This window comes from Labrus mixtus, chromosome 7 (assembly GCF_963584025.1).
Source record: "Labrus mixtus chromosome 7, fLabMix1.1, whole genome shotgun sequence".
Lineage (NCBI taxonomy): Eukaryota > Metazoa > Chordata > Actinopteri > Labriformes > Labridae > Labrus > Labrus mixtus.
In genome coordinates, this window is record NC_083618.1 from 21,814,174 (window position 1) to 21,840,080 (window position 25,907).

Consider the following 25,907-nt stretch of genomic DNA (forward strand, 5'->3'; position numbering starts at 1 on the left):
GAGTCTGTGCTGCAAGAGAACCATTTTGAAGGACCAGTGCACATTGTTTTCATCTCATAACACTGTTCTAATTAACTGTGTAGGTCCATGTAAACACAAGACTGTATGAGAATGCATCTGTTGTAAACAGTTGACCTGGAAAACTTCCGCTGTGATGATTAGAAACAGAATGAAAACAGTTGCACATGTAGTTGAAGCATTTCAGTTTTAGTACATTACAAAGTATGTCTTTGAGTTTTTACACATGGAGCTGTGTTTTCTCTTTTGTGTAACAAATAAACATGCAGGTAGGATTTCCTCTGACACAGTTAACCTTTATGATGAGTAGAGGAAACAGAACCAGAGCAAGACTCTACAAGTTCATTTCAAATTGACAGATTGAATGTTTCATCTTATTCTGTCTCAGCTTGTCTGCATTTTTAGTGACTTGGATTTATTAACCACTGTAACCCGTCCTCTTCCCCTCATGTAAAAACAGGCTTTCACATTTTATTTTCTGAGACTTTTTGTTCAAAGCGAGTTCATTTTATCATTCGAGCATTTTTAATTTACAGTTCTTTAGAAAACCTGCTCAAAGTGTTGATGCCAGGCTTTAATACATTCATGTCTGAAGACCATAACATATATTTCCAGTGATTATTTTTATTGATCATGATTCATTCTAGTTATATACAGACATACACATACTCTCTGTTTATAAAGGTACGATATACATTAATCAACATTCAAAATTAAATGTACCTGAGTTAGCCAAAAGGTTTATTTTCATCACCAGTTTTATTTTCATCATTTGCCAGATGTTGTTTGGCATCCTAACATTAAATAACACAGTATTTTCAGTAACTTTGTATGTAAATAGTCTGTATTATAGTTGTAGAATTTACAATCAAGATCTGTTCTTACAACCAAAGTTGGACTTCTTCCAGTTACCTTTGTCAGGTTTTATGTTCATACAGTTCCTGGAAGAGTCATACTGAAATTAATTTTGGCATCTGAAGAAGTACTAAATACTGAACGTGAAACTAAAAACCATCAACACAAACAAACCTGAACAAAATAATGACAAGCCATACCAATAATTCTTGAGAGTAATGCACCTTAACATTCTAAAACTGATTCCAATCTAAAGGGACAAAAACGTGGAAGCAGGAAACTTGTCGTTGTTTGAAGTCGAAGTTTGCCCAAACTTCTGATTACAGATTACACACACCCACAACTGCAAATACCTCTCAGTTGAATCAGCTGGAGAGACACTCCTCCCCTGTTGGACAAGCCCCTGATGACTGAAAAACATTGACAACAGCCCGAGTATGTGTGTGTGTTTGACTCAGGATACATTTCAGACTAAAAGCCAGTTCATTGGACTCCACATCCCTAATGGGGGGAAAAGCTGATTTTTGGTTTTGCTGTTAAGGTTAGAGATATAGACGAGTGGTACTTGGTGTTTAGGCGCGTCATAAGAAAAGTTCTAAGTAACGATCTCACTTGTAATATCCATCAACAGTTTACAATTGGAGCGTCCAGATGAGACTTCACTTCACAATCAGCACCCTCTCATTTGTAAAGTCATTAAACTTAACGACCCTGAACACAGATGGATTCTGTCCTTTAAAACATCGCCGTGGGTCACACAGCTCACACGTTTTTTTGCTGCTTTCTCTCACAAGAAACAAGAAGGGAGAGTTTTCCACTGGATCCCAAAGCAGCTTTCTCTCATTTATCAACACTTCAGCTGTAATACATGGCCTCATCCTCAAAATATTTACGGCTCTTGTTTCCCCTCAGCTACTCATTACAGTCTTCTGTGGTTTCTTCATGTACAAACTTGTGTAAGTCGCCTGATGATGAAGACTCAGTGGTTTGGTTACTAAGAGGTTGTATCGCCCCCCAGTGGCCAAGTTAGACATGTAAAACAGCAGTAATGTACATCATTTCACAAAGTTTTGGATTATTTATTTATTTTCTCATACTCCTTCAACCTGAGAACGTAGACGGGCTGTGCATGGGGTATCCTGTTTGTCGTTTGTCTTTGTTTTGTTTTTTTAAACCTAAGGATCCTATTTCACCCTTACCTTAAGGATATGAAAAAGTAAAACTTGTTAATTATGTACATGATTTAGTTGAGTTGAACACCACAGATGGGACAGGTGATTCAGTGTCCCAAAGCCACACTGGGATGCTGACTTTACCAACAAAGTAACTCTCTGTCCTCTCTCTGTTTGTGTCTCTGCAGGAGAAGTATCCGTCTGTCGTCTCGTTTCCTGGAGGCAGCAGGTCAGAAGTCATGGCCCTGAATCACCCAGAGCTCCCTGGGTAAATACACTCGGATCTTACAGACTGACTTTGCCCCTTCGGTTTCTCCTTTATCCTCTAAATGTGTTTTTTTTGTTTGTAGCTGCGTCCTGTTCATTCATTGGTCAGTGGAGGTTTCTTGTGAGGGTGAAGTTACTCCGAAGGTCGGCCTGCTGACAAAGATCCCTGAAGAAGGTGAGATGTCTGACTCCCACAGTAAACCCCTCACTATGCTTCTACTATACTGACACACACACAGATGGACTGTTCACTATCATGTGGCTTTGCTTTAGAAGAGGGAGACAATAATATAAAAGGAGCCAGGCTCTGAGAATTTAACTTTTTTTTATTTATTTTTTTTATAAACCGGTACCAATATGTTGGTTAAAAGTGATTTAAAGGTCACATATTCAAAATACTCTTCACCATGTTCCTCTAACACTAATATGTGTCTCTAGTCTGTCTACAAACCCCCCAATGATGAGAAAGGTTCATCCTCGCTGTCTTCTTCCTGCTCCACTTTTCAGAAAATGTGTCCTCAAACAGGCCGTTTGGAGATTTTCCCTACATGACATCACAAAGGGCAGTAGCCCCTCCCCCAGGTGGGTGACACTCCCACAGCTATGTGTTTGTTCTGCCCTCTGAGTCTGCCTTCTCACCGTAAACAATAGGGCATGGAGCAAGAAAGCCCGGGCCACCCAAGAACCTCCCAGAGAGGGGGCGTGGTCAGACACAGCTCATTTACATTTAAAGCTACAGACACAGAAACAGCCTGTTCTGAGCAGGGCTGAAATAGAGGGGTTTATAGACATGATCAAATACAGGATCAGAGTGGATTTAGAACAAGAAACTTCACACACATGTTTTGGGGAGCTCTGAGACTTATTTAAACTGGTTGAAGAGGAGGAGCATATGTGACCTTTAAGTTTCTTAAGACAACATAATTGATCAACTGTTGTTACACTCTAAAATGCCAAAAAAAAATAGTCGAGATGAGATATTTGAGATTTGTATTCCTCTCTCCTTTTCTCGGCAGCACTGCAGCTGTTTCCCTTTCAGTCTCTAGGAGGTGCTGCGGCGGCCTTTCAGAGTCTTCTGAGGATTCTGGGACCAGAAGCTGCCGTGGAGTCTGTGATCAGAGCCATCAGCCTTTCACAGGAGTCATGAGTCATTATTCATCTCTAAGTAAAACTTTCAGTTAGATTGGAAGATATGATTCTTCATCACCAACTCTTTTATATTTTAATATGGAGATTGAGCTGATGTAAAACAAGCACACAAATCAGGAAACACACACACTTCAGTTTTTTAGTCTCTTAGAAATGTTTATTCAATATAAAGAGCCGGACTGTGACGTCTGTAACAGCGGAGCTCATTGGTCAAAATCTACAAAAATAAATAATTTAAATACAAAATGCAAGACAGCAGTGTCGCCTTTGTATTTTCAAATATTTTCTTCTTTCAGATATTTACACACACGCAGTCATCAGAAGTCTGAATGTATCACAGTGCTGTGATGTTTCTGCAGGGTGACGCTCAGGCAGCAAGGCGGAGGCAGAGGCAACCGACCAGTCAGACTTCAGCTCGTCTGCCGGAGCTTCAGTCAGTCAGTCGGTCGGTTCAGAGAGGTCAGGACCAAGTCTGATTCTTAAGATCACAAAACGGTACTTCTGTCATCTCAACATGATCAACTTTTAACTTAAAGAGTGATTTTGTATTTCAGTTTCCTGCTTTAAATCCCTAAAATCTTTCACAAGTGCCCAAGATTTTTTTTTACAAATCTTTCATGTATATAGTCTAGGATCTACGACGTAGTATAAGGGCAACGTTGAAGAAAAATAATTATTTAAAATTTCAAGATAAAAGTTCTACTTTTACGATAATAAATTTGTAAATCGATTTAAAGTAGGCTTTGGTTAAAATGATGAATCTGAAAGGTTGTATCAGAAGAGCAGCCATCCGCCTGTGCAGAAACGTGGAATGGTCAAAGCCATTTCCCCGTCATTATAGAGACAACTTCCTCCAGGTCAGCGCGGTTTTGTCTTCTGAAAAGTTTCTCTAGTTTCTTGCAGCATTTTTTCCTGTCCTGATACTCATGACAATATGAGTGTTCCAAAAGAAGTATTTCCTTATTTGAGAAACCTTCACTAAAGTAGGACTTCAAAAGATGCTCCATGTTCCTCTTTTACGTACAGACGGCGGCTGCTCTTCTCATATAACTTAAAATGACTTTAATCTCGAAATCTCTGATTTTTTCTTCCCCTTAATGTGGCCCTAATACTCCTTTGTAAGGATCTGTGTTCATCTGGATGAAAATATGAATCTTTACTCAAACCACCAACTGTATTTCCAACTCTGATTCAGAGGAGTTGTCAGCATTACCAGTGCTGCTGGTTCAATCACTTCCCATGACTCAGCACTTCTCGGGCCTCCCAGTATGTCAATTTAAAGTTTGGCAACATGTGACTCTCGTCTTTGTTGGATTGGGAGATTAGGTTGCTACTTGGGGAAAATGTTTTCTAAATCATACATGAGGCAGAAGATGTTTCATCCAGACGGACAATAAAAAGACCTGCAGCAGAACACCTGGGTTTTAAAAGGCATCACCAGGCATTCATCTTTTAGATCAAGTTGCCATGACACAGGTACGGTCTGATTCAACTCTTAGTTTAGTGCACAGGCTGTCTTTAAAGACTTTCAAACCCGGCACCTGCAGAGAGTTAATCTGATAGTTAAACCAGTACAAACTGTTATCAGCTCAGATTGTTGCTCTTTAGATCTGAATGCTTGAATCAGAAGTACCAATCATGGTTGTGTTCATACATAACATTTTAACCTTCACACCATCAACCCAAAACAGCCACCAGTAACTTTAAACCTCTTAAATAAATCTGTGTTATTTATCCTGGGTCACAAACATGGGTTTGACTGTGTGATGTAAAATATCAGACATAAAAACTGAGGCTGAAATTGAACAAAGTCACCCTAAAAGATGAATAAATTCATTTTAAATATGAGAATTGTTGCAGCTATGATAAATGAGGTGTCAGCTGTTTATAACATTAAGTCATAGTCAAGTATTCGACTATCTCACTCTCCTATGAGCCTCTGCTCCCTGGCAATGCCGCCTTTTGCGTCTTCATGTTCAACAGTAAGAGCGATCAGTGGTTGGTTCAGTCCACAGCCGTCCACTCTCTAGCCCTCTAACTCGTTTGTCCATCACAGAAGAATTGAAATGTGATTAGTTTTAGTGTTTGTGTTCGTACAGAAACACAGACCACATCGCCTCTGAGCTCATGTTGACTCGCTGCTGCTAAATAACGCAGCAGACGTGGATGATCGTCCAACATGAGATTAGAGCGATGTGAAAAGGGGTTTTCAGTCGTCTCAGGTTTAAGTCTTGTAGTGTGTTTTTTTTTTCAGACATTTCATTGGCTGATGGAGGTGGTGGAGGCTGGAGAGTGGATGCTGCAAACAGGAACTAAAATCAAGTGTTACCAGTTTATCTGTGAGCGCTGCTGGTTTATGAGGACAGTGAGATTACCATGGCTCCGTTGTTCAAAAGGTTTTTATCTGGATTAGATCGATCAGGATTTGGAAATCTGAGGTTTTCACTCTCCAGGATTAGATAATCCGTTTTACTCGTCACAGTTTCAAAGAGAAACTCGATAGGATTAACCTGATCCAGGTACAGACTTTTAAAGATGACCACATCCAGACTACCAGTGCTTTTTAAAGGGACTCCACACTACATATTTTGTCCACAGGGGGCGCCAAATCCAACACAAAAAGAAAGAGCCGTTTCTTTAAATATGTTATCTTTAAATAGAAAAGCCATTTGTTGAAATATTGTAAAGCTAATCCTCCATTTCTTCTTCATCTACTTTGCCGTGTTAGAAATTCAGCAGCAACATACGATAAAAAATGTCTAAAGTAACAACGTCGTAAAATGTTGTTTTGTTTAACCTACTGAAATGTTTAACGGGAATTTGTTCCTGTACTCCCGCCTGAATGCGGCCCTCTGCTGGGATCAAGATCATACAGATTTTAAACATCAGTTATCCCAATCCTTCTCAAACTAGAGGTTTTAGATGTGGGATAAAAACCACAACTGGGTTACCTGATTTTTTTTATTTTTTTTTTTTAAACCTTCCTGTCATCAAGATTTGATCCACTCCGATGGCTTTAATCTGATCAGATGACTTTTGAACAACTGGGCCCGGGAGATAAAATCGCAGACCTGAGATCATTCAAACACAAACATGTGAGTTGTCTAGTCAACTCTATCTGCTGATGGTTACAGATAATCCCATCGTCTTCAAAAAACCTCCCAGCGCTCCTGAACAAATTGTTTTGTCAAACATCAGACGACCGAGCAGAGTGGCGCTTCAGGTCTTCTGGAGTTTGAAGTACAGAGTTCACGGCCACGTCCACAGCATCCGAATAGTTTCTGATACCTTCAATCTCTGCTGTGAACGCAGCCTGTAACAAAGTTTTTCAACACAAACAAAAACACCATCCCCATCCGTCCTACCAGAACATTTAGGCACATGGACAAACACACCACCAATACCACCAACACCACCACCACCACCACCACCACCTACACACAACAAGCCACTTTTGGCACAAAGAAGCCGCAGACCAGCAGCACAAAGCGCAGCCTTCCTGAGGAGGTTTGCTTACTGTTACCCAGCACCCCTCGCTCCAGTCGGACAATCTTTGCTTTCTGCTTCCTGCTCTGCCGTGGTACGACCACATTAGTCTTCTGTTTAGTGAATTTGTTAAGTGCGAGCACACATTGCCAAAACAATGTTTGCAGGCCGCGGAGTCAAAAGCTGAATTAATTTAGAGCACAAAGTGTAATGTGACCATTCTTTCACAAAGCTACGAGTCACCTGGTTAGACTGTTAGACAAACCCTAGAATTGTCACTTTTATCCAACAAAACAGACTCACTGTTGCTTTGACATCAAGAACTCTTACACCGATTTGTGTGCTCTCTTTAAACACAAAGGCTGAGTTCATGTCCAGGAAAAAAAAAAAAAAGAGGCAGCAAGATTGAAACACCTTTAAGAGCTGCCAGAGTTTTGAAGGGTCAGTTTACCCAAAGTATAATAAAGGAGAATAATAATATGAACTAATATATATAAAAGTATTATTTCTGTATTATCTATGATTCCTGAAGAGGCATGTTTCTGTTTGACGTATAAAATACAATATTTTAATAATGAGGGCATTAAAGTGTTATTGTTTTAAATAGAGGCAGAAACATGATGTCATCAGGTGAACTGACCCTTTAACGACCTTTAGCTCTCCTCCCTGACTTCAAAAAATAAACTGATATTTGATCGTTTATCGTAGTCACACATTGCCTGATAAAGACAACACGTTGACTTTTTATGCTGATGGCTGAACTGGAGAAAAGAAAAACGAAAACTTGGCTGTTCATTTTCCGGTCGAGGTTCTCCTGCTTCATAGAGGTTTACAAAACAAACCGACTCAACATTTAATCTGGTGACACAAACATTTACGAGCTGTTCAATGGGATGAGTCGGACTGAAAACCTCTAAGAGAACCTCTGAGAACTGAAACATCCAGGGCCCGGTTGTTCAAAAGGTTTAATCTGGATTTGTAAATCTATTTCAGGATCAGGTAATTCATATTAATTTGTTCAGGGTTTTTAGAAGAAACACTGAATTTGATCAACATCTTCCAGTTACAGACTTTAAGAAGTGACCACATCTGGATTTATCAGTGCACCAAATGGGACTGCATACTTCATACTTTGTCCAGAAGGGGGCGCAAAAATCCACAGGCTGAACAATCCTCAGAGCTCTTTTTAATTGAATATTTTGTTTGATGTTAACAGCTGTTTGGATGAGGACACAATCCTTTATTTTTCACATCCTTTGTCTAATCTACGATATCAGAGTAGGGATTTAGCAAATCAAAACATGGTTAAAATGTTTGAAGTATCAACATCACTGTAAAAACCTTGTGTTGTTCTACTCAACATTAACAAGAGTTATTACAATTTGGTCTAAATCTGGCGCTCTAGTCTGGAGTTTTTATCAGGTTAAAGACCGAGATTAGATTATGTGATCCTGCTTGATTTTTTAGCCTTTTTCTTTTGAACAACCTTTTTTTCAAGATTTGATCCTATTAGATATCTTTACTCCGATTTAAAAAAAACATTTTAAACAACCGGGCCCTGGATCCACAAAGTTGTCCCACAGAGCTGCCATGTTGGCACTCCCCTACTCTGTTTCTGCAGCCATGGTAACTAATGTTTCTGTTTCCATAGTGATGCTACAGACGGCATAGTTCAACCTGGACAAAAGTCTTGGCATCAGCTCCTTTCCGGCATTACCCGCCCCACCTACATTCAGGAAATGACATCATTTGTACATCACAGCACAACAACCTGTCGCTGTGTGCCTCAGTCAGTACGACCATTAAACACCAATCAGGAGGCAAATCCCAAATGTGCCACCAGAGGGCAGAGCAAAGTGAGTTTTCTAATAAATATTAATCAGAATAGAGCAGTCATGATGTTGGGATTCACCTCCCGACAGGAGGACAAAAAAACTCAAAAATTAGTAACAGAAAAATCTGGAAATCGCTTGAAATCTGATGATTACGTAAGGACTTCCTGGAGATGTTTATTTTGCTGATCAGCCTGTGCTGAAGACTGTCAGCATGAGCGGAGTGAAGAGAAAGTGCTGTGGTAAAGTTTTGGATGAACAGCTCTACTATAAGGGGATTCTAGACCTCTGCATCGTCATGGTGTCTCTCCTCTCCGTTTGAGGCTTCAGCATGGCGTCTCAGTCCTCGGCTTGTTCACACAGGATGGAACAGCAGCATGCAGTCCTCCCTCTCCGCGGCGCTGAAGATGCCGGGGAGCGGCGACGGAGACACTCTTGGTAATGAACCTCCAGACTTCAGGTAGTAGGAGACGATCTTCTGGTCCAGGCGCAGCTGGCGGGGGATGCTCTCGAAAGGCTTCGGGTCCAGATCCAAGATGGAGACGGAGTAAGAGAAAGCAGGAGTTCTAGAGGAGATGAAGTCCCTGAGATGCGTCTGACTGCAGGAGGAGGAGAGGAGACGTGGGTATTAAGAAGACATTTCTATATACCAAGCAGAAAGTGCACTTCATTAGAATCTCTAAGCGCTAAACTCTTACCCTTCATCATCTTCCTCTTCCTCTCCGCTGGGCACCAGGGCAACCATGATGGAGCAGTCCTTGGCCGTCATGGAGACGCGGTACTGATGGACCTGAAGTCAAAACACACAACAGTTAAATGTGCTGTTTTTCAGAGGATGTTAACACCTGAGCAGAGACAGTAATGTCCCCTCGTGCTGTGTTTAAACTTATTACAAAACCAAATAATGACACCACACTTCCATCTTTCAAATGGAGGCTTTGTGATCCCATCATATGTCACTGCCTCTATTCTTCTCGGTAGATCTTTATTTTCCCTCGCTTTAATTCCTTGACCTCCACTATCACTCTTTAACTGCTCCCAATTCTTGTTACAGCACACCTCTCTGGGATTCATTCTCATCCTCTCTCCTGACTCTTGTGGTTTGTTTGATTTTTATTGAAGCGGATATCTTTCAGCTAGGTGACTCATGTTGTCCTCGTCCAGCAGACGTCAGCTGACGTCGGGAGAAAAGTTCCCACAGGAAAACGGACCCATCACACGGAGACCATGATGTAAGTGTCCAGCTGCTGATGTGACTAAGCAGGAAAAGTTGAGTAGACTGACCTTTGCAGCAGCGTACTCCACAGAGCCGTCGTCCTCGTTCGGACATTTCTGCAGCTTCTCCAGGAACGCCTCGTTGTACGGCCCATCAATCTGAAGTCGAGTTCTGATGGATACACAAGCGGGAGGTTATATCAGAGACCAGACAGTTTCCATAAGAAGTGATCGATATCGAGATTTAAGATTAACACAGCTGTGAATTACCTCTCCTTGGGGAACTCCTGCAGGTGCTGCTCCACTCTGCGGTACAGAGGGTGAAGTCCTTCAATGTCCAACGTGTCCAACATCTGAGTCTGAAGGGTCCTGAATAAAACACTGTCGCTGGGTAAACCCTGAGAGCCTGGACACAAACAGGAAGAGACCGGGGAGTTTATCAAACTGTTTCAGGTCAGAATTCTGGGTGATTTTGTTTCCAGTTTCACACGCTTACATAATCAGAGTCAGATGTTATGAGAATGTTGTTTTTGTCCTTGAAAAAACATAAAAACATTTCTCTTCCCAACCACAAAAATGTCTGAAGGAGGCTGCTGCACATGACAAACCTCTGTAAGGACGGACAGACAGCGAGACTACTGACTGATCCGACTGAACTACAGTTACAGCAGACACACGTAGGAGTTCTGTGCTGTGTTGAAATCTAACTGAGGGATTGTGTGTGTGTGTGTCTGTGTCTCCGGGTGAAGACAGAAAACAAGGCAGGACCAAAGGTTAAATTTAAGAGAATTAAAAACTAAAATAATCTTTTTCAACTCGTAGCAGATGTTTGATGATATCAGCTGTTATTTAGTGAATTAACTCAATTTATGCTTTGTCTGCAAAAATCTTTAATTGAAAGGTTAAACAAACATTCCACAGTTAAACAAACTGTTTCCATGACAACAAAAACAATATTTGCATAGTAAAAGACAGAATCAGGTATTTGAATTCTTAGAAGTTTAAAACAAATCTTTAGTCGGGGCGCTGGTGGCGCAGTGGTTAGTGCGTGCGCCCCATGTATGGAGGCTGTAGCCTCAAGCAGGCGGCCCGGGTTCACATCCCACCTGTGGCCTCTTTCCCGCAAGTCATTCCCCACTCTCTCTCCCTGATTTCCGACTCTGTCCACTGTCCTGTCTCTCCATTAACGGCATAAAAAGCCCAAAAAAATAAATCACTTTAGTCAAATAAATCGGGTTCTGACCATGGCGAATCCTCTCCTTGCTAAAATGACTTGCTTCACAGAAGCTCCGCCCCTCTCCTCGTCTGTCCGTCACCACTCCTCCATCACCTCCTCCACCGCTCAGCAGGGCATTCACTAGAACCTAAAACAGACAGAGACATTTTTGATGAGACTCCAAACACACTGTGAAAGCTGACGGACGCTTCATCACCTGTGTTTTGAAGCTCGTACCTGGATGAAGTCGTTGAAGATGGCTTTGCTGCTCATGTGACAGTTGATTCTGTTGTTTCCGTACAGGAAGTACGGTCTGAGGTGATGGAGCAACGAGCTAAGGTCCATCGAGTCATCAATGCCCTCCTTACTGCTGTAAATACACTGACCGCCCTGAAACACATACACACAAAGTTTAATATCAGCATCACCTGGTCAATAATATAAGATTTGTTTTATATTAAATCAGCACTACTGACTTTCATTCTGTTTGACACCTGAGAAGATTACGGTAATTAAAATATGTATATTTCTCACAGCTTAAAGTTTGAGATGAAACCAGCAGAGGATGTAAATATCACATCAGCAGCAACTTTCGATTTCTAAAACTTAGTCACATTTTGAGGCCAGTCAATCGTTTTGCGTTTTTTTGGTGGAGACTTTTGGGAACTATCCACTAGAGAGTCCCTTCAGAACTACACAACATGGGGAACTTTTTCTGTCTGTATTCGCACCACCATTGTACCTACTCTGAAGCAGGTGCTACAAATGTTCCTCTAAACGGGGTTCTAGGAGCTACAATAGTTCATACTCCCTGTGGTCCAGAACCAATCAAAAAAGGAGGATGCAACCCATATATGGAGGCTGTATTCCTCCAAGCGGGTGGTCCAGGTTCAAATCCAGCCTGTGGCTCCTTTCCCACATGTCGTCTCCCACTCTCTCTCTCTCCCTGATTTCTGACTCTATCCACTGTCCTATCTCTCGTTTAAAGGCACAAAAAGCCCAAAAATAAATCTTATAAAAAAGTATATTAAAAAAATAAAAAAGTTCCTGTGTTCCTAAAAAAGCATATAAAAGCCCTCCATTAGGGCGCTCATGACACCAGACTATTTAACTTTGATAGTATTAATATCACTGCAATAAAAATAAAAGTCCTATTCTCTTAATGTTGGCATTCCTGCACCCTATCCTCTCTCTCTCTCTCGCAGCAGCTTTTAGTGTGATATGACTGAGGATAACGTTTTAAAGGTTCAGTACTTTTTGATACTATTCATATCATTTTAAAACATTCAGTTTCACAATGTATCCAAAATGTTGGCAGCCTTGCTTTATACTCCTCTTCACCTTTTTAAGCGTCGTAAATTGAAGTGTGTTGAATTGGAGTTCAAGTAGTTTATGTTTTCAGCTCGGATTATTTCTCTGATCTCTCTGCATCAACGTGCTCTCAGTTTCGTCTCAAGCTTTGGATCTTATCTATCCATGGATCTTCAAAAAATCACTGATTGTTTTTCCAAGGCCACATTAAGAAATGTTCGAATGACCAAATAGAGACTTATTAGAAATGAGTCGCCTCATAAGTTATATTTTGTCCTTGTTAAGGTGTCTGAGGATGTATAAACAAATCATTATCCACACACATTTATAACACATTAACGTTGTGTAACTCCCTCATCAAAGCCTCCGTCATAAATAACAGGCTGCTGAGCTGCTGACATTTTTCTGTATGGAACGGTTTGTACAGAGCTGAGCGTGACAACCTGTACTGTTAGCGACTGATATGTACCACTTAACTATAAACAGCTGTTTGTCAGGAGGCTCGGCACTTTCTAAATGAATCCCTCAGACCTGTCTCAAGAAATAAAGTAAAGAAGTACTTTTTCAATACTATCAATCTTTTCAATGATAGAGATTGTTGAGTTTTATTACACTTGGAATGGAAAGCAGTGGTTTTATCTCACCTTAAAGATTTTGAAGTTGTTCTGAGGTTCTTCTATCAGGTGTCTGATGGTGAAGTGCATCCTCTGTCTGTTCCTAAATGGGATGAGAGAAACCAGAGGACATCATGTTCAGCTGCAGAACAATGAAGCAGCTTTAATAAGAGCATCTCAATGAGAAGGAGGGAGGGGGGGGCAGAACAGAAAAATAAGTTCTGTAAGGAACATTAAGAGGCTGTAGTGTTTTTGTAAAAGAGTACATTATTCTGAAAAATCTTTCTTCTCATGTCAGCAGCAGCTCCAGACCAGAACAGACATAAATAAGGGGACAGACTTTCAGACACAAACAGGGTTTGTTACAGAGACGACCTTATGTGTACAGTACTGTTAAGAAGTGTTATTGCTTACAGCATAGATACATTATAACAGTTAATATAAGATCAATCATTTGTAAATGCATTAGTATTAAAGATAACTGCAGTAGCAGAATTCTCACCCTGAGAACAGGTCAAGAGGACAGTACAGACTGCGTCTCTTCCACTTCCCGTTGGCCACCTGCACAAGTGGAGAGAGAGACAATAAAGACACAAAGAAATGTCAGAAGCAGTTTTTAATTTTTTTATTGTACGAAACAATCTTTTTTTCAGTATGGTGGACCATGAGCAATACTACCTATCCATTACACTTATAAACACTGTGCAATAATAGTTTTTATTAAAATCATAAACAGTTGCATTCACTGTAGTATCTTACTATTTTTGATCTGCTACAGTTTAAATGCTTAACTCTCAGTGTAGCCATCAGACAACGTAAAGCTGGAACTTTTCTATGTTGCTTTCTTCTGTTCGTTAAGTTGGGCTGTATTTGGAGTATGTCTACAGTCTGTGTGTGCTTAAAGTTTCTGTAAATGTACTGTAGTTTGTTTACGTATACTGTACTTGATGTGCTTGTGTAGGTGTTATTATTGTTGTTGTGGGGATGTATCAGTTGTTGTTAGCGTAGGTGGGAACTAAAGGTTGTGTAATGTTGTAATGTTCTGTACATGGTGCAGTCATACTGTAGTTGATGTAGGTTTACTTACCTTGTAGTGTTGGTGCATGCAGAAGCGACACACTTTGGTCTTGATGTCTCTGCTGACATGTTTGGAGGACGGCAGGAAGCCACATTTAGGCTAAAAACACAACAAGCACAGAAAGAGCAACTGAGTAACACACACACTCCCTCAGTCACACTCATGTGATTTGTTGTTTGGCTCAGTTTGTCTGGAGGAGCGTGATTCACAGGGAAACATTTCTGAAACTGTGGCCGCTTCTCCGAAGGGAGAACCAGAACCAGAGCAAGTTTTTAACTAGGTGAAGAGGAAAAATTGTTTAAAATGACTCGCGTTTGATCCACCTGTCCGTGAGAAATCTGTGACCATGCTTGTGGGTGTGTGTGTGTGTGTTTGCGTACCTTGATCTCGATGCAGAGTGGAGGAGTGTGTGTGGGCTGGTGGAGGATCGGAGACGTCAGGTTGGGCAGACAGAGAGCACAGCCGCTGTAGATGTCCATCACCTTATCGCAGCGCCAGGCTGATGCACACAAACAACATTTTCAGTGTGTGTGTGTGTCTGTGTGTGTGTAAACAACCAGAAGACAAATGTCTCCCCCCCCCACCCCACCCCACCCCTTTGCACACAAAGGCTACTCAATATTTCTTCCTGGCTTGTACTCACACTTGTGACATAACCTGCCTGTCTTTGTTGGATACCTGCTGGCCAGCGACAGATTAGCCACTGCCACTAACCCTTTTCAATTAAAACTTATTTTTCAATAATAGAGCCGGGATATAATTCTCTTTTGTTCCAATTAATCAGTTAATCAACTTATTGTCGTAGCTCTAACATTAAGTATTTCAGTGGAATGACCGTTTGTTCAGTTTGTTTTTCTTTGGACTCAGAGCCCTGCCGCTCAAAATAATCATTAAGTCACATTCCATCATCTGCTGCTGTTTTTACTTTGAAATACCTTGAATCTCCTGAGACTGCTAGTTGGTTTCAATGTGTACAAACAGGCTCAATACTCAACATTTTAATGGTATCAGTGTTCAAAAACAAGAAGAAGAGCTTCCAAAAGAGTCAACGGTGTATTTTAATCTTTCAGTTTTCATGTGAACATTACCTAGGAGAAACGGATTAAAGTGCATATTATAATTTATTACTCCTGAAAACGTACAAACATTTTCAGGGTGAGCTGCATGTGTGAACACAAACATTTGCACCCGAACTTCAACCAGATTTTACCTGCCAGACCCCTATTACATTTTTTACCTAGTAAATATCAATGAAAAATCATCAACTTGTGTGCAGGGGGCGTGTCACTCTTAGACTGTCACACGGGGAAGGTTGCAGCGGTAACCAGGGGATGAAAATCAAACTACAAATTAATTAGAGTTATTTTTTGTTTTTGAAAGAGGCATTTTCCTTCTAACCACAGGAATGACCTGGAAAAACCAAGACAAGACAGAGTAAAAATGCTTTCAATTCCGAGAGGAGATTGAGGAAAAAAGCGGTCTCAAGACCAAGACAAGATTTTGAGTACTACAACACTACATACAAATGTTATTGATCTTCTTCTTTAACTGTCTTTAAGAAAATTAACAAGTTACTTCCCATAATCTCAAAGTCTTCCTCTAACAGATTTAAGAAGTCAAATGATTAAAAAATGTTTTACCTGGTCTCTGATGTTGAACCTTGATGGACAGCTGTCGTACAAACTCCAGCGGCAGTTTGACTACTTCCTGTTTAGAAAATGAAAACAGTGATTTAGTCCGGTTTGAATAACAGAACATACTTCCTCCTGTTTCCTGTACCTGATATCTACTATATGTAAAACACTGAGTTCTGCCGACATCCTGCTCATTGTCATTTTATTACACACACACACTAATGGAAAAACGTCCTGCTAGAGAAACAGGTGCAAGCAGTATTTGGTGATTAATGAAGAATACAACTGAGTTAAGCAGCCATCAATCTTCAAAACCTGGCTGGGATTTGATCTGGAGCTTGAAATGATTTCAGTTATTAAAATTCAGATTAAAAAGTTATCTAAAATTAGGCACCATCTGATCAGGCGAGTGCTGTTCATGTGCTAAAAGCCTCCAGACTTCAGACACTGCAGCTCTTTGTTTTTGTGAAATTCTGCTGCTGGGAAAACTGGTTTATCACCAAGCTTTGAAGGGAGTTACAACCACAATAAAAACAGCACCAGGTGTTTGAAAGCAAGGGGGATTCAGTGTTTCCCCTAGGTTTACAGCTTTTGGGGGGTCGGGGGTGGGGGGTGCGGGCAGACAGACGCCGACACAAACACTTTAAGGAATCTTCGTGTTAATGCGTTACTTCTAATGACAGCTGTCCTGTTCTATCGGAAAGGTATTCTTAAATGACTTCTTTCCCTGATTTTTTTTTTATTAACTTTACCTTCAGGTCGTCAACATTTAAATATACCATGTGTTGTAAAAGCATAAAATCTTCTTTATTTTAGAGATTCATAGATTAAAAAGTACCGAAGCTTGAAAAAAAAAAAATTCAGATATTCAGTCAAATTTTTAACCAAACACTGCCGCCAGTGTAAGACAAAGAGGGAGAACTGTCTCAATAGCACAAATATGTTGTGCAATGTCAGCAGTGTGTGTGTGAAATTTCGACTGTGATTGAAACACACAAAAACACCTCAGCCATGAGTCTTTGTTTGTCACCACATGTGTCATTCAGCCAGGATATTATTCACATGAATGATATGAAACTGGTGCTGATGTCCCAATAGACAATGGGATAGTTGTGTTTCCTCATGAAGAGACACGCCTTAACGCCACACGATGACAAAGACAGACATGCTCCTGGTGTGTCTGTGTCATACATGCACAACTAATGTGTGTTGCAACCTCCATTGTAGCGTCTTACCCCGCTGTGTATGAAGTTATCTCCCAGCAGGCTGCTCATCACGTTGGAGCTGAAGTCAACAATGTTCTGAATCTGCCTGAAAGCCTGCTCCACCGTCTGCCACACAAACACAAATAAAGAAAAGTTACACGGACAGGTAAAGCAGGTTACATCGTTATGTTGAGACTTCAAATGTTGATGTAGAGGTGAAGTTATCCAACCTAACTGTGCCCAGAAGCACAAAGAAAGCAAAGAGTTAGGCCACTTAGCGTTTTTCCCCCAAGTAAACGCTGGCTATGTGCTCGGGGGGGGGGGCTCTCAGTTGTGCGCTGAGAAGAAAAGCAGTCAGCAGCAGTCTTTTGACAATGGCCACTGTATGAGCGACATTGCTCTGTTGCTTCTTACTGTTAATGTTTTTTATGTTCTTTAATTTCCCGATCAGAAACGGAGCGAAGAGGATGTGGGTACAAGACACGATCCATAGGAATATCATACGTTAAGAAAAGAGCACCCGTGACTTCAACAGCGCTCGGTGGACACGGGGCCTTATGCAAAGAGAGAAAGTTAACATTTGAATGTCCTCTTCCTGCATAACTACATTGTTTCTAAGCTCCATTGATTTTACCACATCTTTTTGTCCTAACTGGGATCCTGTAGTAAGAGTGATAACATTGTGTTTCCAAAGCTGACTGGCATGGTTGATTCATGTGTTGATCTGTAATGAGTCTGACCAAAACTTTCATGTGTGCATTTGGTTGGTGCCAACAGTTACCATGGAAACTATCTTGAAGAAACCCAGTTTAGCCAGTAAAACTGCCGGGCCGGCAGTAGCTCAGTCTGTAGGGACTTGGGTTGGGAATCGGAGGGTCGCCGGCTCAAGTCTCGGCACGGACCAAGTCCGGAAGCTGGTCTGGCAGCTGGAGAGGTGCCAGTCCACCGCCTGAGCACTGCCGAGGTGCCCTTGAGCAAGACACCGAACCCCAAAACTGCTCTGGAGCGATCACTGTGGGCAGCCCCCTCACCCTGAGACCTCTCCATTAATGCATGTCCATAGGATCTGTTTGTGCATGTTTGTGTTCATGTTCATTAGACAGAGTGTAAAATTGAATTTCCCCTCATGGGATTAATAAAGGATAAATTATTATTATTATTAAGATGATGGTAATATGCAAGAAGCTAAGTGGATCTTCTTGCTTTATGTAGTTGATTGTATTGAATGTCCTTTCTCAAGGTGTTTGTTGTCATTCCTTTGTTACATTTCTGAGCTTTAACTGCTTCCTGTATGTATTATTTCTCCGGCCTTTAGTGCATTTCCTTTCAGGACACATACCTAGGAACAGGCCTAACCAATTAGCTCAGGTATTAAATGATGTGTGATGCTGTTTAAACATGCTACATCCTTTTCTCTGTTCAAATAAATAATACATTAAATAATACTGGTTTGTTGAATTAGCCAATTTTTTTCTCCTTTAGTTCAACCAAAAAAATCTTATTTCCTGTAAAAGTTTGTGCTCAGATGTGTTGCTGATTCTGTTTTGATTCTGCTGTATCTGCAAACACGTGTTTGATAAACAAACCCACAACTCCTCCTGAACTCCTGAGGGAAAGCAGCTGGCTACAGTACATTTGAATTTCGGGCTGGGGCTATGCAACACTTTGCATGTTGTGTTTACATATGGATCAGAGAGTGAGGCTGAAGGCCTTTAATCTCACCAGGATGTAAGATCAGCTGCTGCTCCACTGACAGTAAACAGAGCTGTGACTAAATGGAGTTCAGTACATTGCTAACAGGTCTGTTCTGTCCTCCAAGACATCAATCAGTCGGACAAACACTGCTGTTAGACTAAAGGTCCTCTTTGATTTAGTATGGTTTCTGTGTGGACGATGTGTGCTGATAATTTAGCTGAGTCATGTATTCAGTATTCTCTTTTAAACAGCCGACACTTTTCTATAAATGTTCTGATAGAGTCTGCGTCTGATTTCTCCTCTCAACCATTATTAATCAGTATGACAGACAGTCCCCAAAACCCTCACAGCGTACAGCCCTGCAGACACTATGGTATTATAAAACCAGCTGAACACCTGTGTGTGTGCCTTCAGGTGCAGCATGGGAAGTTTTTGTGCAGCTATGCGAGTAAAAATGTCATGTTTGATTTAGTAAGGAATATGTCAGTTACGATTTGTCACTGTGTGTCTTTAGTGGACACTAGAACGACCGGCATTCTATCACTACTAGAAAGGCCATGGCAGTCATTTTGACTATTTACGTATTTTTTGCATATCATTTCAATAATCATTATCAAATATAAGAATAAATTTATCTGTAATGTTGTGAAAGGTATAATAAACTTCAGGACATAAACATTAAATTCTAATGAATTTGAAATTTGAATAGTTTATCAACCACCACAGGAACAGCAGCCGGCGTTTTTTGTGAATGGGAATGATCTCTGTATCATTCTCAGGTTCAATCTCAGAGCCCGTGTCAGATGAAGTTTCGAGAGACCAGGAGACATCACTTTCTGTATCTGAACCTGCGCCTCCATCAGACTCCGCGTCATCAAGGCTCTGGAGCCTCTGTGGCAGCAATCCTCCTCCTTCATGACCTTTCTATTCTGTTCTAAATCAGATCCTAATTTACTCTATTCTGCCTTTTCAATGTTGATTAATTCAAATTTATGTCTCCTATTCTTTCTATATGGTTTTAGGCGGGTAAGCTTTCTTTCCTCCTTGGCTCGAGCGTTATAAACAATAGTTGCTAGGCAACAGCGATGCGCACCTTCAAGTAGTGGTGGGCGATATAACGATCTTAGATCGTGAAGGATTTTAACGTGCTGACGATCTGCCAAAGCAGAGAGATCATCGAACCGGGCTAATGTGTTTATTCTATCACACTGCAGTTTATGCTATTTTATCCCACACAGACGCGTCTCCCCCCTCCTTTTTTGCTCGGCAGCGGTGAAAACGAAACTTAAAAGTAAAGTCCGCAAAAAACAACTCCATCTCGGTTATATGCAACTGTTCTGATATTTTTCCAAACCGACACGCTGTGAGCAACAGTTAACTTATCTGCATAGTGTGCACAGTTAAGATTAGTCTACATCTCGGATAGCGACACGGAGAGACGTTAACAGTCAGAGACAGACAGTGCGGAGCTCAGACAGTCAGTGATGGGAGATATAACCACGGTGTTTAAAATGTTGCTGTCGGTGTTTTCTGATCTCTCTCAGTTTTTAAAAGTTACTTATCAAGCTTCTCCACCCGAAGCTCACCTGTTGTGATAACTGAACCTATAGGGATTAGGCTAAACGATGTTACTAAGCAGTAGGCAGGTGAGAGTGAGTAACCATGGTGACTGTCTGTCTGTCAATCAACCATGTCCCGCCCCCTCTATGAATTAAACTCTTCTGTCAGTAAAACTTACTTTGATCATGTGTCACAGAATGAACACATTCTGTATTATATATAAACAAAACTAAAGTTAGTCCAATGATGTCATAAAAAACAACAAAGGCTGCAGAGCCTGTATGAAGCTCCAGCTGGAGGAACTCTGCAGGGCTAAAATAGAACAGAAACACAAGAACTAGAAGTCAACATGTTTTTAAATGAATGAATAACTGCGTGAAAATGTTCCTGATGAACATAAAAAGAGGCCACATTACTAAATCATAATTTCAAAGTGGTGAGGAAAACCTTCTAATTGTGCATAAATATTGATCAAATCAAGGGAAAGACATTTCTGTTGCTAAAGATGTTCTGGGTGAGAGACCTCCAGACCTCCTACAAAGATGTTTTTCAAATAGATTAAACTTGTCAGCGCAGTTTTTGTGCATTTAAAAACATTATACTGGGAAATAAGTTTGGTTGAACTGGTCAGCAACTTACAAATTTGTCTAAAGAACAGTATGAAAAAAATCGTGATAAAATCATGATCGTGATTTTGCCAAAAAAAAAATCGTGATATGATATTTCTCCCATATCACACACCTCTACCTTCAAGAGCAGGAAAAAGTAGCGAATACTGAAATGATACACTGGCTATAATGCATGCAGTCAATATGACCGCTATGGACTTTCAAGGTAGAAATACTCAAAACTCTTTTGTGTTTTGGATAAAATAACAATGCTAGAATAAAATATAGACACATTTAGGAAAAGTCATGGTCCTGTAGTTACATAGGTTTTATTTTAAGTAAGTTATTACATTGCAAAATTAAAAAACAGTCAAAATGACTGCCTTAGTCTTTCTAGTGTTAAAGATCACTTTCAGTCAGCTTTGGTAGTTCAGTCAAATCTTTAGCTCAAGGCATTATCTTATCAGAGAATGTGTGTGTAGAGGAGCTCAATTTAAAAAGATGAGTATGACTTCATCCCTGTCATTTAACAGTTTGTTTTAAGTGTTTTTCCTGTTAGTTTTTTGTATTATTATCTTGCTGTATGTTGCATTGCTGGTTCACAATAATCACAGTGCAAAAAGCCTTTACTTGTGTGTTGAGTCAGAGCCTGTGTAAGGTTCTTATAGTCCCTTTTACATTGCACGCTCAAAGAGGGAGCTTTATGCACCTGTCACGCTTTACTATAATTTTAAATGTCACAGAGGCGTAATGGTGAGACAAAGTCATTCATCACTGAGCCGCCATCAGACATACCAACAGATGTGTAACGGGTGAATCTATGTCACTGTAAATGTCAGCGACAGGAGGGCTGTGTGTGGGCATGTCTGAGCTTGTGTGTATGTAACTGTTTGTTAACACGCTGTTACACAATGTCAAATCCAACACTGTCGCAACAATATTGGATTCAAAGGAAAAGTACAAAGGCATAACGATGAAGCTCAGTCATGGCGCTGTTGGGGACTCTATATGTTAACGGGATTATGACATTGTGATCATTTCTATTTGCTTGCAGCCCAAACACTAGTTAGCGTTGAGGGTTTATTGAGCTCTGTTAACTGCTTCTTCATGCGTCTTCAGCTCATATTGGAGTGGGAGCCGATGAAGACTGAACCATGTTACTCGTACTGAAATTACGGCAACGTGTAGAATATGAACAAATAGTGAGCCGAGCAATCACGATGATATCGAGACTGATACTAAAATATCTGGGGGCGACTTAATTTGTGGTTGAAGATTACATCTTTTAAAATGGGAGGACAGAAGTGCACATTGCAAGAAATAAAAATGTAATCAACAACTTTACCACTTTAACTAAAACATGTAAGCATTCTTAAACTTGCCACATGATGGACTGTGCTTTGTGTCAGACACACACAGACTGATATTTACCTGTGGGGGGTTTTCAGAGTCCTCAGCCGGATACTTGAGAAGACGTAGGACTCTGGAAAGCTGCAGGCACAGAAGAGAAGCTCAGTTAGGAGGATCATTGGGGCTGTATTGAAACACAGGACAGACTTGGACCAGGAACATCTCCAAGAGATTCCTGAGGTGCATTAATGTACAGATACAGATTTCCCACAGTGCAACAGGAACAGAGAGTTCATTCTGGAAAGTTTGGGTGGATCAGGGAAAGAATTTATAGGCTCTCAACCCAAGCTAGCATTGTTAGCCTCAATGCATTTGCGTCAAAGTGCGAGTTGGGACAAGAGTCTCTGATTGTCTTAAGCACATTCCAACACAAATCACCGGATATTAACTGTGACATACATCAATAAAGAATTTGTCAGCGTTTGGGTGTGACTATTACAGAAAAGCCATACACATCACAGTTTGATGACAGAGAAGATATCAGGAGCTTTAGCAGGGAAAAATCAGGAAGGTAAGACAACATGCACTGAAGTTACCTGCTTACTATAAGAGTCACTTTAACATGGAGCAGATGGGCTCTGACCAAGTTCACTTTAATTATGCCTGAATTATATTTGTGATAGATGCTGCCAGGTGGGAGAGATTTATCCCTTTATCCCTAATTTGTCTGAGTTTGTGCCAGAAACAATCTACATTAGGACTTCTAGAGTGACGGCAAAAACTTGTTTTCTTTCTGCATGAAACAGGCATTAGGGGCAGGCGGGATATGAATCATATTAATATGTCAGTTTCCATATATACATGAGCAGTTTTTCTTGATTTTGGACAAAGTGCTTGTTAATCTTTTTCATTGTTTCCTGTCTGCTTCGGCGGCTGCATGGTTGAGATACGATAACGGGATGGGACGGGATTAATTCATCCAGGATTTGGACAGGAGACATTGAAAATGCATTCCTGTGCCCCCTTCTATTTCTGGGGCAACTTAGCGTCAGCTTGAGTCGGTCTCCTAATACTCTGCTAATCTGCTGTCAACCTTTTTCCTGTTTTATGATTTTGTTCTGTTTGTGAAACACTGAGCTCCTTAAAAAGGACAAGAGATTAAAATGTTCCAAGTTCTCTAGTTTACTATTTGTTTTATATGAACTGAGTTTTGTGATCCATGGAGTTAGGGTGGGTAATAACTACGATTCATACATACATGTGTTCATCATCTTGTGTGGTATTAGAACTTTTTGGGGCGTGTTGCTCACAAATAAATAATCAGGACAGATCAAGAAGTTTAGAAGTAATTATCTGTTTTGCGATGTAGTTTTACGAACAAATGATCTGTGTTGTGCACCACTGTCGCATACTCTCTTCTTTTGGCAAAGGAGTTACCTCAATAATTTAAAGCAAGGCGACTTTATTCATAAAGCACATTTCATGCACAAAGCAACTCAAAGTTCTTTACAAAGAGAAGAAACCTTTAAACAAACTCAGGCACAGAGTACATAATCAAACCAAAAGGAGAATAAGAAAGCTAAAAGGACCATTAAAACAATGAAAGTGCAATTAGTTTATGTAATAATTAATTGTGAAATTAAATAAGAGCAATCTCAAAACAACATTAAATATTACGTGTAAGCATTAAGGTTCATTCAAAAGCCAAATTCAAAGTTATTTCAGGAAATATTGCATATATTGAAGGTCTAAAATCTGTAAAGAACTAAAATATTTCTTGAGCTGAATACTTAGTTTCTCATCAAATAATTATAATATGTGGCATAAATTACAGCTTTGGAGACTCTTTAATTTGGACAAAAGTTCTTGAGCATACACTTGTGTTTAGGGACTTTAAAAACCGGTTTTGTTTAAAGTAAAAAGATGTTACTATTCGAGTCTATTTTTCAGGTTTTCTTTATTGTATCATCACTCCATCTGAAGCTAAATGTCCAGTCCTGACAAAACACTTCTGTATAAGATTGTAGACAATCCAGAACCACAGTGAAGTTTGACAGATACTTATTACAGACCATGTTGTCAAACCCTCATGACATGTCAAAGATTGCACAACAACAACAACATGATCAGACCGGTCCAGAGATTCAGGCTTTTTCTTTTTCCCACAGTCAGTCCAGCTTCTCTGCCAGCAACAACCTGCATGAAAAACGACCTGAAGAGCCCGACCTGTCTGCCTGAGAGTTCACCACCAGTCCCGTTAGGCGGTGAAAGAGTTTCAGTTCCGCGTCACTTCAACAAGCAGATGGATGAAAAAGCCTGAGCAGCTGCTAACAGCTAAGCTAGCTCACAAACAGCCGGGTTAAGGACCCAACATCTTTAAAAAAAAAAAAAACCCTCCGACAGCCCGTAACTTTGAATGGACATGAATCTACGTGTCACTTTAAGTCATTTTGTGGTGTTTTGAAAGCGATGTCGCCCTCTTTAACACTCTTAAATCACTGACTTGCAAAGCTTAGCTAAAGCTAGCGAACACAGGCTGAAGAGTTGAGGTGATAAATCAAATCTTCCCGAGTTGACATTTCACTTTTTTAGGCTTAAAAAATGTCTTTCAAACTGATTACTGTAACTTTCCTGAGAGAGCAACTCTGAGCTGAAGCATGTTTTAATCGTAAAGGAAGCTTAAAACAGGCGGTGAGTGTCCTCCTAAAGCTCTTCTGTTTAACTCTGCTTCTTGCTTTAAGTTAGATTAGCATTAGCTTAGCATCCTCACCTGTACGTGTGACACCACCAGGCTCTTGTTTCCCTCTCCGTGATACTTCCAGTCGTTCTCGTCCATTTTGTCCAGTTCCATTACACCGACTGCGACAAAGTGAGCTCTCAGAAAGTTAGACAGAACAGCACGGTGACACACAAGCACTGCTGCTACTACTGACTGCTAGCAGCTCTTCACAAGTACTAACAGCCCCGGCCCCTGTTTCCCAAGTTACCCAGCAAAATACTACATCCGGTACAGCTTCAAAATAAAAGCCCCATGACGTGGAAACTAACGGGCTCGTTTTTAACCATTATTTCGAAGAATATGCTAAATAACTCGACAAATCCTAACTTAAACACACTTCTTATAACATTCTGTAATAACCTCAGGTGCAATAAGAGATAATAAGTGCAATAAGAAAACATATTTATATTTTCATTTCATTGTACAGTGTTCCCCTTGTTATTTTTATTTTGTTGTATTATATCTTTGCTTTAATACAGTGTATAACTTCTGTACAGTTTATTTTAATTTGCTTAGCTGTTAATACAACTTATTTATTTTTTACTTTTTTGTACTCTTTCTTTTTTTTCTTACAATGCTAGTCTATTTTATATATAATTTTAACTTTTTTGTAGAAGCTGACTAAGGGAGAAACGTACCTGTGCAAATGGCAATAAACATCTATTCTATTCTTTACAGAAAGTTTTACAGAGAGGAAATTCGTATATATATATATATATATTAAGTTTAAAGAAAAAGTATTTAAAATGTAAAATAATATTATAATAATTAGCCTATTATGTATACATTCACTAATTAAAGAGCGGCATTACAAAAGAAGTAAAAAATTATCATGAGCCTAAGAAATAGCCGTATAACAAGAA

At 40.2% G+C, this 25,907-nt stretch overlaps 2 protein-coding genes across 2 annotated transcripts in view; one reads left to right on the forward strand and one right to left on the reverse strand.

Moving 5' to 3' along the window:
- The window catches only part of cenpp (centromere protein P), an 87,486-nt gene extending 83,774 nt beyond the window's left edge, over positions 1 to 3,712 (forward strand). The window contains exons 7-9 of the mRNA XM_061041264.1: positions 2,234 to 2,313; positions 2,396 to 2,487; positions 3,329 to 3,712. Coding sequence (XP_060897247.1) covers positions 2,234 to 2,313; positions 2,396 to 2,487; positions 3,329 to 3,459 — 303 coding nt within the window. The 3' untranslated portion in view covers positions 3,460 to 3,712. The remainder of the gene's footprint in view (positions 1 to 2,233; positions 2,314 to 2,395; positions 2,488 to 3,328) is intronic.
- Positions 3,713 to 4,391: 679 nt separating this feature from the next.
- On the reverse strand, positions 4,392 to 25,257 carry ippk (inositol 1,3,4,5,6-pentakisphosphate 2-kinase). Its single transcript, XM_061041253.1, has 14 exons — positions 25,036 to 25,257; positions 22,347 to 22,406; positions 17,083 to 17,178; positions 15,854 to 15,920; positions 14,594 to 14,712; positions 14,223 to 14,312; positions 13,638 to 13,696; positions 13,166 to 13,238; positions 11,448 to 11,600; positions 11,238 to 11,358; positions 10,265 to 10,400; positions 10,064 to 10,166; positions 9,478 to 9,569; positions 4,392 to 9,378 (listed from the first exon to the last, which is right to left on the reverse strand). The coding sequence occupies exons 1-14, from the start codon at positions 25,114 to 25,116 to the stop codon at positions 9,135 to 9,137; spliced, it is 1,494 nt and encodes a 497-aa protein (XP_060897236.1). The 5' UTR covers positions 25,117 to 25,257; the 3' UTR covers positions 4,392 to 9,134.
- Positions 25,258 to 25,907: the final 650 nt, after the last annotated feature.